Source organism: Chanodichthys erythropterus, chromosome 24 (genome assembly GCF_024489055.1).
Source record: "Chanodichthys erythropterus isolate Z2021 chromosome 24, ASM2448905v1, whole genome shotgun sequence".
Classification (NCBI taxonomy): Eukaryota; Metazoa; Chordata; class Actinopteri; order Cypriniformes; family Xenocyprididae; genus Chanodichthys; species Chanodichthys erythropterus.
In genome coordinates this window covers 22,134,972-22,155,188 of record NC_090244.1, presented here as the reverse complement: position 1 = coordinate 22,155,188, position 20,217 = coordinate 22,134,972, and the positions used below count along the sequence as shown (strand labels likewise).

Here is a 20,217-nt window from a genome sequence, read left to right as displayed (position 1 = left end):
ATCTTTCAACCCTAACCCTAGTCGAGAATCATCTTTATACAAAGTTTGGTTAAAACAATCCTGAAGCCTAAAAATTGATTGGTGATTTAAAAAAATCCCATTGTTTATGCCTATACATGTCATTTAATGCCATTTTATTTTTTAAACAACTTTTTTCAAAAAAATTTTCCCATATGTTTCTTATGCTCTAAATATAATGACGTGAAAAAAAATACTAAATTTAAAAAAAATTCTGGGTCTCAGGAGGATATATATATATATATATATATATATATATATATATATATATATATATATATATATATATATATATATATATATATATATATAAAATGGTGGCTACTAAACATAAATAATAAGAAAAAAATTTTTCCCATATGTTTCTTATGCTCTAAATATAATGACGTGAAAAAAAATACTAAATTAAAAAAAAATTCTGGGTCTCAGGAGGATATATATATATATATATATATATATATATATATATATATATATATATATATATATATATATATATATATATATATATATATATATATATAAAATGGTGGCTACTAAACATAAATAATAAGAATTCCATATAAATTTTACCTTTCTCAAATTAGACATGCTTTTTTTTCTTGTTTGTTTTTCCTTATTATTGTTTGTTTGTTTTTTGTAGACAGCAAATGCGATTTTAAATGCAAATAAATTACTAGGAAAGTAAACAATTATTCTAATAAACAGATGAAACAATTCATAAAAATAAATAATGGAGGTCACTAAAACTAATAAACAAAATAAACTTAAAACATATACTTTTCTATAAAAATAAATGTATATAATATAAATGACCATAGACAAGAACAATATTTCCCTCTTCAGTTATAGCATGTGTTTTCTTTTACAATCTAAATATTTATTATAAATACCGACATATCACTTTGTACTTTAATATAATATTGTATTGAGTTGTTCTTTTTTATTATTATTATTATTATTAATATAATGCATCCAACAATGAACAGATACAAAGACAAAACAGACAGAGCCTCTACAGGAATGAAATTATATAAAATCTTCATGTAAAGTTCCACAAACAAAATAAGAGAAAGGAAAAATAAATAAATAAAAAAACTAACATCAAAAACACATAAAGAGGAAACATTATACATCAGAGGCGTTAGCATACTATTTTTAATAATTTTTTCATTATTACATAGCCAATTTCACATGTCCGTGTTAACTAACATGACATTTGCATCTAAAATATTACCAAATAAGTTGTATATTTTTTTTCAAACATACTATTATCAGTATTATATGTGTGTCCCTATTTACACAAGATATATTTATTCACAGTAAACCTTATTTTTTTTTGTAAATATTTTATGATTTGTGTGCGTCCCTAAGTTTGACTTACCACCCCGTCACAGTAACTTGTTTTATCTATAAATAATGCACTGTTCCTTTAAATGACATCACAAAGCCGAAGTGACATTTGAGCTTTAGAGCCACCAAGAACAAAAGCAGGCAACTATGTAAAAATGTTTTACATTGTTTGTTTGTTGCTTTTCATGTTAGGCAGGGCCCGTCGAGCTTAAACCTACCACCCTGTCACGCAAAATAGAAAGGGAAAACTGTTTTTTTTTTTTTTTTTTTTTTACTTTATTAATACAAAGAAAATTATATTTCAGATTGAATGCATGTATGCTAGGTGAGAAACTTGAGCACATGAGAGATTTGCACCACGTTTGAAGCGAGCCCAAATAACATGACAGCCCTTGGAATGCACATTTTACCAAGGGAATCCTGTCCAAAAAAAAAGTTTATCCCCTAGAACTTTATTTTTATCAGGGTACATTTTGGGATGAAATTTACCACCCCGTCACGTTTTTGTGAAGGGGTGGTATGTGACGGGGTGGTAAATTCATCCCAAAATGTCCGCCGATAAAAATACTTTGTCCATACCACCCCGTCACAGGGTCATTTTGTTAAAAGTTTATGGAAAGAAAATGAAATTACATTGAAATGACATTTCATCAGTGCCTTCATAGCTTCTTGCTGTGCTATCGCAGTACTCCGCACGCGACTGCAGTGTCGCCAACGTAATTGTCATTCAACAGAGAGCTCAGAACAAAACCAGCAACACTCAAAGAAACTGTCTTGCAGCAACAAAAGAGTCAGGTACAGCGAAGGAACCTGCGAGCCGAGGACAGAACCTTTTCAACAGGCTCACCAGTGCTGGCCCAGAACTATGACAGTGGTCCAAAATGGGTTCCGGCTACTCTGGAGGTCCAGACGGACCCAGTGTCGTATAAGGTCAAGACTGCTGACAATCTTTCCTGGAGGAGACACACTGATCAACTGCTGGGTGGAGCCAGCACAGTCACAGATCTTCCTGAATTCACTGATGTCACCGAGCAAATAGATGACACTTCACCAACTTCAGCAGTCTCACTGAGCCTATCATGACCTCAAATTGTCCATTTGTTAAGGAACCATCGTCACTGGTTGTTCTGACAGAAAATGGAAACTCAATTAGGTCGCCGGTATCCAGTAAGGGAGCGGCGTCCGCCTCAGCGTTTGTTGGATTACACTTAGTTAGGGGCTACCCTTATTGCTTGGGGGCAGAATAATCCCCTAAGGGTAAGCTAGGGTCTGAGGTAGTCTACCCTCATTCCCAGGGAAATAGTTATGTTATTTTATATAAGAATTCAACATGAAAGACTCAATGTTCTGAGTTAAAAAGAAAAAAAAGGGGTGTCTATGTTTATAGATATGTTGAAAAGAGAAACTGAATTTTATAAATCCATGACTTCAGTTGGCACAGTTTAATTTGTAATCTTTGTGTTATACCTCAAAGAGTAAGAGGGGAGGAAATGTTGTGTATTTTGTTAACGCTGTTTTTTAACTACATTTCCCATAATGCACGTTGTTACACGTGTTTCCGGAAATGTTCCGGTGTTATGCTGCGTTCACTCCACCCAGTGCCCAAGGAAGTCGACCGGAAGTTGAAGTCGGCCGGGTGCCGCCATCTTGTAGCAGAACTTAACTTTCGCTAGCATCCCCATTGACTCCCATTCATTTTGGCGTCACTTTGACAGTGAATAACTTTACATCTGAGGCGTTTAAAGACTCCATTTGTCCATTATTTATTTCCAAAGATACACAACAATGTATAAAGGGCTCCATTACCTTCTATGTTACATTATGGCCCCGTAGAAACAGTTTTTGTAAAAATAAGCTAACGATTGCGTCATAACCACTCGACTCTCTGTCGCACAGTAGCGAAATTACCGTACAGACAGGAGGAGAAACTCGCAGGCAATCGGGGAGATTATCTTAATATGGCGTACTGGCGTTATATTTTAAAATACTATACAAACTAATTAATCAGAAAACTTACTCCTGCTCACTCACGCCAAAGAACTCCCCGCTCAAGCTCGCCGTCTCTGCAAGATTAACGATGGCAGTTTTCACGCACAGCTACTAGAAGATTTACATCTGTCAGACAGGTTGCGGACGTCATCAAGCTTAGTGTGAGTCTGCGCGTCAGAAGCGGAAGTGCTAAAATTCGCTAAAAATGGGCTTCACTTGACTCAATTGAGTTCCAATGGGGTCGCTGTGTCCATTTCTTTTACTGTCTATGACTCCACCTCGTATTTACCGGAATCTTTAAATGACAACACGTGACGTTATATTCGGAGCTGTTCACGTCCTTTTGGTCCTTGGACTGGGAATCATGCGTTACCATGGCAGCACTATCGACGTCTAAATGAATCTACAGCGGTCAGGTGGTACAGCGCGGCCACGTGGTACATCTGGGAGCTTTCAGAAAACTCCCAGCTTACAAGTTGTAATTACGAGTTCTACGAGGACGTGACTGCTGTTTACAAGCTAGAATCTCGTAACTACAGGAATTACCGTAGTACGAGGCCGCGTGAACGCACCTTTACCTCTCAATATTTAAGGAAGCGGTCACGTTAAGTGTGTGTGTGTGTGTGTGTGTGTGTGTGTGTGTGTGTGTGTGTGTGTGTGTGTGTGTCTGTGTCTGTCTGTGTGTGTGTGTGTGTCATCCTTCCCTGCATGCGCCCTTATAATCTCCTAAAAATATACAATATTTCCCATCTCAGGGTAAGTCAACTCAGAGTTCAAGTTTCAACTCAGAGTTGGTTGAACCTCTTTATTGAAACGGGCCTCAGGTAAGGAGCGGATGCTACCCCTTGTATTTATGTTTGTTAGTTAGTGTAGCTTAGTTGTCGATTTGTTTTATTTTGTACGGAAGCCCTAAACGGCCATGGATTACAATTTTTTTTTCTATCTTGTTTTCTCGTGATCACGACTTATTTTCTCGTGATCTCGAGATAACAAAAGTTGTTTTCTCGTGATCACGATTTAATTTTCTCGTGATCTCGAGATAACAAAAGTTGTTTTCTCGTGATCACGACTTATTAAAAGTTATTTTTACAATAATTGATTCTGAAACACTGTACCGGATTCTACTGTTGCTATAGTAACGAACACAACTTTGACGCGCATCTGATCGACGGATAAATCATGCGCTCTTACTATATCTTGTGGATATTTCAGCTAAATGTTTACTTCACTTAATAATAAAGTTTACAATAAATAAATACATATAGGCTATTTAATCACTGTTCAATAAATGTACGCTTAACATATTGTTTGTGTAATTATCATAGCTAATATTCAACAGAGCATCTCAAGCGCAGGCAGAGTGCCTTCAGAAAGATGCCAGATTATTCTATAATTCTAAAACCTTTTAGATTAAACCAACTTTATTTTCCATATTCATTTAATATATATATATATATATATATATATATATATATATATATATATATATATATATATATATACACACACACACACGACGAATAAAAATAACATACACATTATGTAATATATATATATATTACATAATGTGTATGTTATTTTTATTCGTCATGTAGGATAGGCTGTGACGATATTTGCTTTAAACTGTCTTCCTCCTATCTTCCATTAAAAAGGGGTGCAATACTCCAGATTTCCTGTTTGAGAAGCGTGTTAATGTGTATGTTTTCTACAAAGAAATGTAGAAAATACAATAGGTTACACACTATCACTGAATTAAATGACATAGGCTATAAATCACATTTCTTATCAATATACATTGTGACATATTTAGGTAAACGAACACTGAAACTGCAATGATTAAAATAGCGTCTTAAAGATACACAATGAAGTTCAAACAGAATACTAATATCAAAATTAGTTTTAATAAACAATAAGTTTAGTATCACACCGAACTATTGCGGTCGTGAAACTGTGGTGAGTCATGCAACTAGTCAGAACGATAACAGATACACTTTAATGCAAAAGAATTATAATCAGTCATTTAACAGTAGAGTTAATCGCTTAAGGCACACAATACTGCACAAAATAAAGCGATCAGGAAAACTATCTCTGTCCGAAACTCGTACAATCTGAGCCAATATGAACTAATACAGTAAAGTGGATATTTACAGCGCATCACCAGTTATATTTGGTAATATACTGCCACCTGTTGGCACATTTGTGTAATGTAGAGCAGAGATTAAGTCGTGATCACGAGAAAACAACTTTTGTTATCTCGAGATCACGAGAAAATAAGTCGTGATCACGAGAAAACAAGATAGAAAAAAAAAGTAATCCATGGCCGTTTAGGGCTTCCGTAATTTTGTGCTGTTTCTTTGTTAGTTTTAACCAAACCTGCAGAAATTAAAAATGAATAAATAAATGAATGAATAAATAAATATATAGATGAATAAATAGATAAATAGGTAAATAAATGTGATAATAGGAAAATAAATTAATGAATAAATGACAATAAAATAAATAATTCATTTTTAATAAAATTAATTTTTTAAATGTTTCCCCCTTAATTTATTATTTTCTGCGTTTATACATTTTTACATTTTTAAAACTTTTTTAAATTTATTTTTATATTTATATATTATTTTTACATTTATTTTTAGATTTATTTATGTATGTATGCATTCATTTATTTTTAGATTTATTTATTCCCACATGTATTTATTTTTTTGATTTATTTATTTATTGATTCATTTATTTTTACTTTTCCTTGTGTAACATGGAAATGAGGAAGGCGGTCCTTCTGTAGCTTCAGTGCATCATTGGTTAAGAGCTCACGCACAGAATCGTCAGGCCAGCTAAACGATAGAGATCGGAGTTTGCAACGAAAATGGCGGCAGCCGTAGAGTTGTAAGTTATTTATTTTCACCTACTGTTATTCGCGTTATGCCGCAATATGTAAACTATTTTCCAGAAATAAAAACACAAAGCTGAAGCTACTTATGTGATCCCCCACAGCATCATCGTCATCGAGTCTAGAACCGTCGACGTCAGACGCTAGGGTGATGACGCCTAGAGTCAGACACTCAGTGGACGATTGGTTAGATTATTAATAGCTATAACTTTAGCAAAATGACAAATAACGTTAATGCAGTAACGGTAAATGTTTTAAATTTGGGAGCACGGAGAAAACTTTATACGACGATCAGATGGTCTCATATTGACATTGTTAACGTGGGTAGACGATATGAAGAAGTGGCCAGACCATGGGACTGTCAGGAGTTGATGGAGCAGCATGTAAAGGGTGTAGGTGAAGAAGACTGGAATTATTTTAAATCAGCTTTGTAAAACAAGAGATAACTTTGTGATTTGTTTTAGAAAATTTATCATTTAATACAAGTTGTATAAAATCAGTTGTAAGAGTGTTTGTTGTTATCAGGAAGCTAGAGAACTTTTACTGACCTTCATGTAATGTTTCACCATTTAATTTTCATATGCAATAAACCAAGATGGAATTTATTTGCAAACTTGACATGACTTATTCCATTTAAATCAGTAGACTTCATTCCTTCCAGTTTTAAGGGGAATCTACAGAGCTTACATTATATGGTTTTATAAGAAATTACTGACAGCTAACATCTGGCCACATTGTAAAGATTATAACAAAACTTCACAAAAGATAACATTATCATATTGTAAAGGTTTATAGAAATAACTTTACAGATAAGTAACATAGTAAAGGTTTATAAAAAATAACTACATACACTATTTACACTGATTAGTTAAATCAAAACTACAGCACAGATAGAAGTGGAACACACCTACAAATCAACACTTATTCCTCCTCTACATCAGAAATTATGTTGCTTAGGTTACACAGGACAAATTCTCTAAATGATAAATTTTAGGGGTGAGTTTAATTGGAACTGTTTTAAGAAAGGATTTTGAAGTTTTTCAGTCATATGACCACTTGGCGATGGTGATTTCTTCGGAGTCTCTCTTGGTGAATGATGCTGGAATGACGAGTTTCACCTTCCTTTCATAGTGGAAATCGGTAATGGTGAAGCCTCTGTCTGCATTTACTTCAGCGCCTGGACAAAGGTATTCCAGGAACTCTGAATTTGCAGTTATGAATTTATCACAACACCAGGATTTGAAACACCAAACCTTTAAGCAAGATCACCCTGCAATAAATTAAGACACAGCTTCACCAGTAATCAGGAGCTGATCCCAAGTGTGTAGCTGGAAGCTGTAGGTGCATGTATTGGTAAGGTGCTCGGCGACTGAATGAAACGCATCCGATGTCAACCCTGTGTGCTGACAAAGATGGTTGTTTCTCAGCAGAGTTGTGTACAATGGCGCCGGCTCAACGCATTGCATTCTCATATCAGATGTAGGTGGCTTCAGGTTGAGATGCGATTTGGATGTGTAGTTGTGGTCAGAGACAGATGGATCCTCCTATTGTGTTTCTGCATCACAGTTCAGGGCATGTGGATGTGAGCATCTTCACTGTTGTCTACATCACTGACGCTCATCGATGCATCTGTGGAAATAGTATAACCAAACACATTTTTACATTAGTAATAATACATCATGAGAATGAATATACAATGCCACTACTTGAACAGAACAGTGTGAGAGACAGATGCATTAAAAACGAGACAGTATATACACAATCTCTAACTCTAGTGTTGATACGTACATCAATATCAATATGAGAGATGTTGCTAGATTGCCTGCTATCATCTGCAATCTCTGTAATTTACAGGAATAATGTAAGCTACTGTAAGACTATTGTACCATAGTACTACAGTAAATGTACTATCGTAAATATGAAATATACAGGTGACAATGGTAATAGTGCAAGATTCATTGTGTTTTGTGAATATTACTGATCTCAAATTCATAGAACGGACTTCACAAATCTATCGTTAGGTTAACAAGCACATGGCTAGCTAAGTTAGCTTACCTGAATCTGACAACCTGTTCAGCATCTGGCGTGACTTCTTTATGGGAACATCGTAGCCGAGACATTTCACCTCCTCGTCTTAAGGCGGTGGGTGTTGAATTGTAAAGTGCAGCGCACCACTCCGACCGCTTAATATAATCTACCGTTACAGTTATAGGATTACGGCTAGAGACTAGCATTAGGTCCCTCTCAACCAGAAGTAAGATAACTAAACGAACGCAATGGTGTCACCCTTGTTGTCGTGAAAATAACGCGCGAGAGCTACAACCTGTCACTACACAGCCAGAGTAATCGAGCAAGCGCTTCAATCAATGATGAACCAATGGTAAGCAAGACCAACCCACCTAATTATCATACATGACAAAGAAATGTAAAAATAAATATGAAGATAAATTTAAAAAGTTGAAATAAATAAATGTTACAATAAAAAAATCTGGAAATAAATACATATTGGAATAAATAAATATAAAAATAAATGAATGCATAAAATAAGTAAATATAAAATAAATGGAAAAAATAAATAAAATAATAAATAAATAAAATTAGAAATAATTAAAACATAAAAGCAGAAAATAATAAATTAAGGGGGGGGAAATTAATTTTATTAAAAATGAATAATATTTATTTTATCATGTTGTTTATTCATTAATTTATTTTCCTATTATCACATTATTTATCTGTTTATTAATTTATATATTCATTTATTTATTCATTTTTAATTTCTGCAGGTTTGGTCCTCCATATAAGTTAGCATATGTTTTGTTTTGTTGATTTCTTTGATTTAGCGCCGCTCTTTGTCCCTTACTCATGTGTTCCGTGTTTGTTTATTATTCGTATATAACTTTGTAAATATTTATTTCTGGATTCACTGTTTTGTATAAACCATCGGGTGTATGTTTTTCCTCAGTGAGATATTAAAAAAAAAGAAGCTTTCATTCTATTCTGTCTCTGCCTGATTCATATCATCACACAAGATATCAGTAACTGATCCCGTTTATTTATTATTTTTTATTTAACTTTAACACTAACATGTTACATACTCTTTTACATACTTTAAAAGACATTAATAGAGGGTCTTAACAATCCTCAACAATGGTGACACTAAACAAAAATCTTTTTTGGGACTTTGGTAGCTTGTTTTGTGATGCTCAGAGCTGATCTGAAAATTTTGTCACCATTGTTGAGGATCATACGCAGAATCTTGATGTCTGTGTGAATAATTTCTGCACAATTATAAAAACTTTCAAAATATCAAAGCAGGACAGGATGTCATACAGTGTCATAAAACTACAACATGAAAGAAAATACAATAAAATCATCATACAATGAGCAACCAAATCCATTTAATCAGACCTTTTTTTTTCCTCACATTTTTTTTTGTTGTTTTTTTGTAACAAATGCTTTAGAAACAACAGTTACAACAATTGGAGAAAAAATTCAAAACTCAATACATCAAGGATCAGGAGCCCAACTAAAGCAGGTGCTTACATCCATAACGGTGACATCTATACATTTTGATAAAACATCAACACCTCATTAAGAAGTTTGAATGAAAGAAACAAATTCAGAATGGTTTGTAATAAGTGAAGAGGCAGAGATCTGTCTTTAATGTTGTTTATGTTATCTGACTTTTGAGAGGTTACCATTGTGCTGGAGAGTAGAGCCTGTGCTTCAGTCTGTGATGATCCAGAAACACTGATGCTCTGCTGCATGTTGCTTTATTTAAAGGCTGCAGTAACTGTGTAGTTGCTTATGCAGTGATACAGCAGTTACATTAGCTCATGTATGCTGTTGTTGTTTTAGTTTTTTTGTCTTTTGTAAGACATTTAAGAAAAATTAGTTTTTGTTTGAGCAGCCAATTTTATTAGTCAATTTAGCTCTAATTTTCAATTCATTTTTTGACAAGGGCAGTAGGGACGTTCTGAGAACATTTCCAAATAAAGTATGGTTCCCTAAACATTCAGAGAACATCTGAATGTTCTGTGAAGGTCCACCAAATAACATCCCCTAAACCTTAAAAGAACTCCACATCGTACTGGGAACGTTACTAGGCAACGTCCTTAACACAAGTGGGGACGTTCTGAGAATGTTCTGGGAACGTAAAATTTCTAGCGGGGATAAAGCGATTGAAAATTTGGATTGATTTGGCACTTGATTCTTATGGCTTAGTTTTCCGATCTCTTTATGAACTTTTTGAAGCATCAGAGTTACAGTTGCGTAGGCTGGAGGGACAGGAAGCTCTCAGATTTCATCAAAAAGATTTTGATTTCAAAGATGAACTAAAGTCTTACAGGTTTGGAACGACATTAGCGCAAGTAATTAATGACAGAATTTTCGGGTGAACTAACCATTTAATTGTGTAAAACAGGCTTCACAGTATCTGATCAAGGCGTATTTTGGTGGCAATTCAAGATGATTTTAACCCCAGTGTCAATGAATACAAATAATTAACTTCAAAATAAGAATATTAAATATTAAACTAGACTAATGTCAGGATTTTCTCTATTATTGTATTTTTCCCTGGTTTCCTTCCTCCTAAATCTGCCCAGGAAACTGAAGTGGCTGACTTTGCATTTAAAGATCATGCTGAGCTGATAAGAAGGAGAGACATAGTGGAGCAGTGCTGCCATAAACCGTACAGCATCTTTGAGCTGCAGAATTACTGTAATTAAAGAACCTATATGTCGTGTGACGACTGTCAATGACTTCACCACCTGTTTGCACACAGGTATCAGCCTTAATGCTCTTGATTTGTTTTTCATTAGGTCCCGCAGATCGATTTGCAGACCCACAAGACTTTGGCTCAAGGTGGGCTGTGGCCTTCCTTGTTTGTCTCTTCTCTGCTCTCTTCTTTCTTTCGTTGCATCTCGTTCTCTCTCAAACTGCTGCCGTTGACGTTCCAGGTGAGTCCAGAAGGTTTGGAGGAAGTGAGAGGCCAAACGCAAACGCTCAGCGTCCTGAACCAAACAAATGCTGTTAAAACATACCCTCATGCAGTAAAACAACTTAAATACGTGACAAAGATATGTGTGCACACCTGCATGTGTAGCCAGGTCTGATAACTGACAGTAACTGCAGGTAGTGTGCTCAGCTTCAGGTCTCTGTATTCAAAGAGCTCGCCACCAAACACCTGCTGTTTCTGTCAAGAAATTTAGAATTTTAGATACAAACTGAAAAATCATAATAATAATAATAATAATAATAAAACAGTATAAAATAATAAAATAATGCAACAGTACAAATCGGAATGTTGGCGTTAATTTGGTTTGCTTACTGGACAGAAGACATGAATAAGTTTTCTTACGTATTGGGACATGAGTTGTTGGACGCGGGAGCGAACAGTGCGCGTGAGGCGCAGTGAATTGCTGAAGGACAGCGCTCCTCTGTAGCCAAGAGGAGCAGAGTTATGTGTAGACACCATACACAGCAGAATGAGGATGCAAAAAGGAGTCAGACACCGCCGAAACATCTGCAGAGAAGGGAGAGCGAAACTGTCAGATCATTCAAAGTAGTGATATATTAAATAGATAGGCTACGGTGATGTTTTATGAGGCACAATACGGGTTTATCACAGTTTAATTCGCCATCTTTTTCCGTGATATTATTGATCATATATCACGTCAGAAATCGACCTCAGTAGCCCGGCATGTGGCATATTGTCTGACTACTGGATATTAGGCACTTTGAATCACATGGGCTAAACAACAAACCTTATATGTAATATTTTAATAATAACACAAAAAAATATTTTGCATCGTGTAGTGATGTTGTCAAACGCGTTTACTACTAGTTGCTTAGCCAATATCGATAATTAACCAGGTTCGATCAATATCAATTGCATTAAAATGTCTTATTTAAATGAATAACAATATAAATTGCGTATCGTTTTAACTGTTAAAATAAATCTCCTGATGTGTAGTTTCTCTTTTGGTAATAAGAGAATTAAAATTATATCGGCTCTTACCTGTGTTTGAATATCAGTACTTGATTGTTCAGTCGTCCTTAATGATTTGAGATGGTGATGCACCAGAGCTTTTATCTTATATGTTTGCTTTCGTTTCGGTTTCATTCTCGTTCTTTTTTTGGGAATGCCACTTCTTTTGTTCTTCTTTCTCTGTCATTACGCGTAGTAGAACAGTTTCAAGAAGTACAGTATAGTCTTAAAGATGGTACAGTATTTTCATGTGTACTGTAAGCCTTAAAGGATTTGATGTATATAAAAACAAGATACTCCTTAGAGGTGTACGTACAACAGATTAAAAACAGTAAAGATGAACTTAAAAACAGGATAAGAGATCAAGGAGAAACGAAGCAAAACTCCTTCTTCATAACATCTAGGCAATTAAATAAGTTAATTTCTAACCCTGATCATTTCAAAACATGCTGGATCACATAATCTTCATGTTTTATACAATGTTAATGCAGCTCTAGTGCTGCTGCTGCCAATAAAGCAAAAGGGGGACAAACCAAATACTAAGACATTCTTAAAGTCATGTATATTTTCAATTAAAATGTTTGGTAACATTTTACAATAAGGTCTATTTTGTTAACATTACATTAGCTAACAATGAGCAAACAATGAGCAATATATTTTTTATGTTTATTAACCTTTGTTAATATGAGTTAATAAAAATGTTTATTCATGTTAGGTGAGTATTAACCAGTGTTAACAGATACAAATTTTGATTTTTTTTTTTGTATTTTAAATTAAGTAGGTAACATGCAATGGCTATCTATAATTGCCTCTATAATTATGTGAAGATATGATTATGTACCTTCCAGTTTTTGTCAGTTATCATTATCTGACCCTTGAGAGAAATTAAGAGAGAAGAGAAAGTGGCCACGTACACACTGTAAGTTTTAGGAGTGACAACTGCATTTAAATGCGGGAGTGAATCCACTAAATTATCGTTAGGCTACATGTGTGTACGGAACACGACTCTCGAAAATGCGATGATTTACAGCTTGGAAACCAGCAACGTTCTATCGTCTCTCGTGTTTGGTATCTGTTATCGTGACCAAAGTAATATTAAAGTGACAAAACACTCGTTATTTTCAGCAATTTAACTAAACACACTAACACAGTCGACGGAGGCGTCGTGTTTTGTTTATGCTTGTATAGCCAGTTCCCTTTCGAGAACGGTCTCTCGACATGGCGTCAGAAGCTGACGCATTGGGGACTCCCTTCTCTCCTAATCCTTCCTGAAATCCTATTGCACAACGCCAGTGAAGTTGCAACTCTCACTGGCCAATGCCAGCCAAGACGGCGAAGGGGGGCGGTACCTGCCACTATATAATGCACCGTCCTGGCGGCATAAGCTCAGAATCTTCCTTTTCACGATCAACGGATTACGATTTAGACTACGAGACAGCTGTGGAGAAGACGCGAGTAGACGGATTACCCTCTTGGCGTTCCAGCATGTCTAACGTTTGCACGCTGTGTTCGGGGCCCATTGAGGCTCCGGACACCCATGAGTAGCTGCATTCTGTGCCTGGGACTCGCCCATGCAAAAGCAGAACTCGCCGGGTCGGGCTGCCCGCACTGCGAGGATCTCCCAGTGCGGGTGCTGAGGACTCGGAGGAGCATCGCCCTTGGTGAATGTCCTAGGCAATGTCCCACTGCCGCCGATGAGTCGCTGGTGGGACAGCCGCATAGGGGCGATGACGGGGGAATGAGGTGTGATTCACCACCCCGCCCTCCTGTTTACTTCATCGAAGAGAGTCTTCGACCCACCCCCCGCGCGTCGGAGATGGTTTTGTTCGGCGTGGCGAGGGATGACAATCCCGACGAGGCCATGTCCCTAACGGCGTCCGAGAAGGACTGGGCAGACCACCTCCTGGAGGAGCGCTCTGAGCCAGAGGGGCAGGTGGCGTTTCAAGACGAGCTCGTCAGGATTCTTACTAGGGCCGTGAGCGATCTCGGTCTGGAATGGGATTCCCCCGACGAGCCAGCGATGAGCAAACTGGATTCTTGGTTCCTTCACTTGGGCCGCCGAGCCGCCGCTCCAAGGAAGCGAGCCCCTTTCTTTCCAGACCTGCAAGAGGAGGTCGCTAGGACCTGGGCCGCGCCCCACTCGGCTTGCGCCCACGCCAGCGGCTCGGAGATATTCACCAAAGTTGCTGGCGCTGAAGCCCGTGGTTATACGTGCATTCCGCCAGTCGAGGAATCTATCGCGGCGCACCTCTGCCCCTCGTCAGCTTCCCTGAAAGCAGGCGCTATGTTGCCGTCAAGACCCTGCCGTATGACCGCGCATATTGCTGAAAAGGCGTACGGCGCCTCAGGTGAAGCAGTTTCAGCACTTCACACGATGGCGGTGCTTCAGGTTTTCCAGGCTCAGCTCCTGAAAACCCTGGACGAGGGTGAGGCGGACCCCGAGGCGTTTAAGGATCTGCGCGCTGCGACTGATTTTGCCCTGAAGGCAATGAAGAAAACGGCCCAGGCGATCGGACGAAGTATGGGCTTCATGGTTGTGCTCCACCGTCATTTGTGGCTGACTCTTACAGAATTAAAGGATGCAGACAGGAAGGCGCTGCTCAACGCTACTTTATCTCCCTCCGGCCTCTTTGGGGACGCCATGGAAGCGATTGCAGAGCGCTTCTCTGAAGCGCAAAAGCGTTCCAGGGCGATGAGTCATTTCCTCTCACGCCGGGCGCCCGCGCCGCCTCCAGCACGCAGCAGATCTTCTACTGCTTCAAACAGGCTGCCGAAGCGAGCTACCTCTGCTCCCGCCCCTTCGGCGCCGGACCCGGAGCCTGCTGCACGCACCAAAACACCCTGGCAGAGAGCGCTGAAGTGGCGTCACGGCTTTAAGAAAGGCGGCCACCCCGGGACTGCTCCTAGTTCGTCGGAGCAGAAGCCTCGTTCCTGACGGGAGAGTGCAGAGGAGGAGGGCGCTGAGCGGCGAACCCGCTGCGAAGCGTCCGAGGTGTTCTCAGGAAGTCCCCTTGGCGGTTGCAGGCGACTACGAGAATGTTTCTGTTGTTCATGGTCAAAATGTAATAAAGGCTGTTACAACCTCACAAAAAGAGCTTTTTTCTCCTCCTCTAGCAACGGCAGCTTCTCGCACTCTATGCTCAGGCGAGTTGCTGCAGATACAATCGGGCTCGCAGCTCCCCCGTGTAATCGGTGATGCTCGCGCTCTGTTGTTGAATGTAGGTCCTCCGCCGCAGCGGAGCACCCATGTCAATTCTCACGTACACGATTCGCCGACTCTCAAAGCGCCCATTCGTCAAGAGAGCTGTCAGCGCACTACCCCAGTTTACAGCGGCGTTGTCCAGAATACAGAGGGCGGGGCGCCCCGTCCTCTGTGCCAATTTGCGAGCGCTTGGCGGGCTGTTCCAGGTATTTTGGATTGGGTGCGGAACTTAATAGAGAACGGCTACACTTACAGTTTCGGCGCAGACCGCCCCGTTTCAATGGTGTGGTTATGTCGACAGTGTCGGCTCACAACGAGTCAGTGCTGAGGCAAGAAGTTCTCAATCTCCTCGCAAAGCGTGCGATAGAAGTGGTCCCGCCAAGCGAGCGAGAGAGCGGGTTCTACAGCCGCTATTTTGTCGTTCCAAAGAAAGGCGGTGGCCTCTGTCCGATATTGGACCTGAGACCCATCAACCGGGCTTTATTCAAGCGCCCTTTCAAAATGACGACACTGAAACAGATCCTCGCGCAGATTCGGCCCGAAGATTGGTTTATTTCAGTGGACCTGAAAGACGCATATTTTCATATTCAGATCGCCCCTCATCACAGGCGCTTTCTGAGATTTGCGTTCGACGGCACGGCATATCAGTTCACAGTTCTGCCGTTCGGATTAGCCCTGGCTCCTTGCACGTTTTCAAAATGTGTAGATGCAGCGTTTTCCCCCCTGAGAGCAAGTGGAATACGCATACTCAATTATTTGGACGATTGGCTAGATTTAGCCCATTCAGAGGATGTGCTCAACAGCCACAAACGCACTCTACTGCTTCATTTGGAGAACCTGGGTCTATGCGTAAATACACAAAAGAGTATGTTATGCCCCAGCCAGTCAATCTCGTATCTAGGGGTGGAGTTGGACTCGGTCGCGATGAGAGCGCGTCTAGGTCAGGAGCGTGTTCGCGATTTGATGTCCGCCCTGAGTGCTTTCAGTCTGGGCCATCCTGTAGCGCTGAAGGAATATCAGAGGCTCTTGGGCCGGATGGCAGTGGCCGCGACGGTATGCCACCACGGGCTGCTTTATATGCGCCCCCTCCAGTTATGGCTGAAAAGTCAGGTACCAAGGAGAGCTTGGAGAACGGGCCATGCCCGCGTTGTGGTCACTCGCAGGTGCATGAGCGCGCTCGCACCATGGCGGAATCCCGACCTGTACCAACGCGGCGCCCAGCTGGGCGTGGTTACGCGGCGGAAAGTGGTCACGACGGACGCGTCGACGACGGGCTGGGGAGCTCATTGCGATGGCGTTCCGGCGTCGGGCTACTGGACGGAGTCGGAGAAGACGTGGCATATAAATCGCCTCGAATTGAGAGCGGTCTTTCTGGCTCTTCGAAGCTTCCTCACACAAGTCCGGGGTCATCATATGTTGGTTCGTACGGACAATGTTTCGGTGGTATCGTACATAAATCGCCAGGGCGGAGTGCACTCGCAAGCCCTTTATGAGCAGGCTGCGCAGCTTCTACTGTGGGCCGACCACCATCTGCTCTCCATCCGAGCGGCGCATGTTCCGAGCCACCTGAATAGCGGCGCGGACATGCTGTCGAGGGACGGGATCCCTCAAGGAGAATGGAGATTGAACCCCGGGACAGTGAGACTGATCTGGGAACAATTCGGGAAGGCGGAAGTGGACTTATTCGCAACGGAGGAGAACACGCATTGTCCTCTGTTCTTTTCTCTGTCGCGGTCTCCCCTGGGAGGGGAAGCACTGACGATGCCATGGCCGAATGCTCACCTTTATGCATTTCCCCTGATGAAGATTTTGTCACAAGTGCTGCACAAGATCAGGGAGGAGAAAGCGTCGGTGCTTCTAATCGCCCCGTACTGGCCGAACAGACCGTGGTTTCCCGATCTGCTAGAACTGGTAACGGCTCACCCGTGGATGATTCCACTGAGACGAGACCTCCTGTCGCAAGCGGGCGGGTCAATTTGGCACCCCAACCCTGAATGGTGGAAACTTCATGTGTGGGTAGTTCAAGGGAGCCGGTAGATCCGAGCGTTCTGTCCCGCCGTGTTATGGACACAATTACAGAGGCGCGAGCCCCTTCTACAAGGCGCCTGTACGCTTCTAAATGGGCAGTAATTGTGAAATAGTGGGAACTGAATGGTCTCGAACCGGGAAACTGTCCCGTCTCAGGTATTCTAAGATTTCTTACAACAGCGGTTGGACGGCGGCAGTATGCCATCCACTCTTAAAGTCTATGTGGCAGCTATTTCAGCTTTTCATGCCGTTATCGATGGGCGCTCGGTGGGCGGACACGATCGAGTGGTAAAATTTTTGAGGGGTGCAAGACAACTAAGACCCTCTCGCCCCCCCACGGTGCCGTCATGGGATTTAGCTCTTGTGCTCGAAGCGTTGACGCGGCCGCCTTTTGAGCCGCTCATGTCAGTCGGCTTAAAGGAGCTCTCACTTAAAACTGCGCTGCTACTTGCCCTCGCTTCAGTAAAACGCGTGGGAGATTTGCAAGCGCTTTCTATTAACGCTGATTGCTTGCAGTTTGGGCCAGATGATTGTAACGTCACGCTCAAACCGAGGTTGGGCTACGTGCCTAAATCGCTGTCAACGCCGTTCAGAGCACAAATGATAACTCTTTCGGCTTTCACCCAGGAGTCAGCGGATAACGCCCCTCATCAGGAGTTATGCCCAGTGCGAGCTTTGCGAGTTTACATTGACCGCACAGCTCAGTTCAGGCTCTCTGAGTAGCTGTTTGTGTGTTTCGGCGGCAGTACCAAAGGACGTCCCGTCTCTAAGCAGCGGCTATCACATTGGGTGGTTGATGCGATCACTTTGGCCTATTCTAACCAAGGAATGGAATGCCCTATTGGCGTCAGAGCGCATTCAACGAGGGCGATTGCATCCTTGTGGGCATGGACTAAAGGCGTCACCATCAAAGACATTTGTATGGCGGCGGGCTGGTCGTCGCAGAATACCTTCGCCAGGTTTTACAATTTGGACGTGTGTTCTCTAGCCTCACAAGTCCTGGCGTTGAGTACAACTCGTATTCTACCTGCAGTTCCCGCCCACTAGCTGAGGCTGGTGGTTTCAACTAGGTCGTATAAGTGAATCTGGGGCGGAGCCAGCGCCACACCCAGTCTGTGGTGCTCTCCCTTTCATATCGGCAGAGCGAGCTGTATGATGCACGATGTTGCCGCGTACGTTATGCCACCATAAGCGGCCTGGAATATGGGACACAGTGCCAGCAATTCGTCTATGTCCTCGCAATGAGCACGGGCTCGCTGATGAATTCTCTCATGTTATACCGACACCAGCAGCAGCAGCTGCTCATTGACTGTATGTTCTTATTGCTGTGCCCGGCCTGGCCGCCCACATGCTTCATTGCCCTGTATGTAGCCTATATATTATTCTTGAATGCATACGATGTTACAAGGGTAACTACGTTATAAGCATTTCGTAGGTGTGTACTTTGGGGATTATTTTTTTATTATTACTATTCATAGTAGCTCCGCAGTGGCTGAGCTTCCCTTCTTCGCTGTTTCCACGGCATGTTCTATACAGTCACCAATGCGTCAGCTTCTGACGCCATGTCGAGAGACCGTTCTCGAAAGGGAACGTCTCCGGTTACTAAGGTAACCTCGGTTCCCTGAGAGACGGGAACAAGACATGGCGTAAACTGCCGTGTTCACCGCTCAGGTCCGCTGTACTCTTGTTCAGTCGGAAGATTCTGAGCTTATGCCGCCAGGACGGCGCATTATATAGTGGCGGGTACCGCCCCCCTTCGCCGTCTTGGCTGGCATTGGCCAGTGAGAGTTGCAACTTCACTGGCGTTGTGCAATAGGATTTCAGGAAGGATTAGGAGAGAAGGGAGTCCCCAATGCGTCAGCTTCTGACGCCATGTCTCGTTCCCGTCTCTCAGGGAACCGAGGTTACCTTAGTAACCGGAGACGTTTTTATTATTATTTTACTTTATTAATACAAAGAAAATTATATTTCAGATTGAATGCATGTATGCTAGGTGAGAAACTTGAGCACATGGGAGATTTGTGGACACATCAAAATGTCCCCCGATAAAAATCAAGTTCTAGTTTTTTTGTCAGGATTCCCTTGTTAAAATGTGCATTCCAAGGGCTAAATATCATGTTATTTGGGCTCGCTTCAACCCGTGGACATGAAAAACAACCCGCGGCAACAGTGTAAAAGTAACCCAATTCCACGGGAAAACCGCAGACTTGGCAACACTGTTAGGTTCATTCACTCACTCACTCACTCCCTCCCTCACTTTTTACTCAATTTCAATGTCTCCCCTCCCCCAGTTTTTAAAGTTTAAAATCAGCAGATCATATAGAGAAACACGTTGTCCATAAAACCCCATCACAGGGTCATTTTGTTAAAAGTTTATGGAAAGAAAATGAAATATTACATAAATTAAAGGATTAGTTCACTTCCAAATTAAATTTTCCTGATAATTTACCCACCCCCATGTCATCCAAGATGTCCGTGTCCCTCTTTCTTCAGTCGAAAAGAAATTTAGGTTTTTGATGAAAACATTCCAGGATTTTTCTCCATATAGTGGACTTCAATGGAGCCCAAACGGTTGAAGGTCAAAATTACAGGTTCAGTGCAGCTTCATTGCGTTCTACACAATCCCAGATAAGGAATAAGGGTCTTATCTAGAGAAACCGCTCATTTTCTAAAAAATTTTTTAAAATGTATACTTTTTACTGCTCATCTTGAACTAGCTCTCTTCTTCTTCTCTATTTGAAATACAGC

General features: G+C 40.9%; 1 protein-coding gene across 1 annotated transcript in view; it reads right to left on the bottom strand.

Annotated features, from left to right (window-relative positions):
- Nucleotides 1–10,779: 10,779 nt before the first annotated feature.
- The window catches only part of LOC137014803 (uncharacterized), a 29,259-nt gene continuing 19,821 nt past the window's right edge, over nt 10,780–20,217 (bottom strand). Inside the window, exons 2-4 of the mRNA XM_067379321.1 lie at nt 11,610–11,774; nt 11,343–11,444; nt 10,780–11,262 (exon numbers count right to left, since the gene is read on the bottom strand). Of these exons, the coding sequence (XP_067235422.1) occupies nt 10,780–11,262; nt 11,343–11,444; nt 11,610–11,774 (750 nt within the window). The remainder of the gene's footprint in view (nt 11,263–11,342; nt 11,445–11,609; nt 11,775–20,217) is intronic.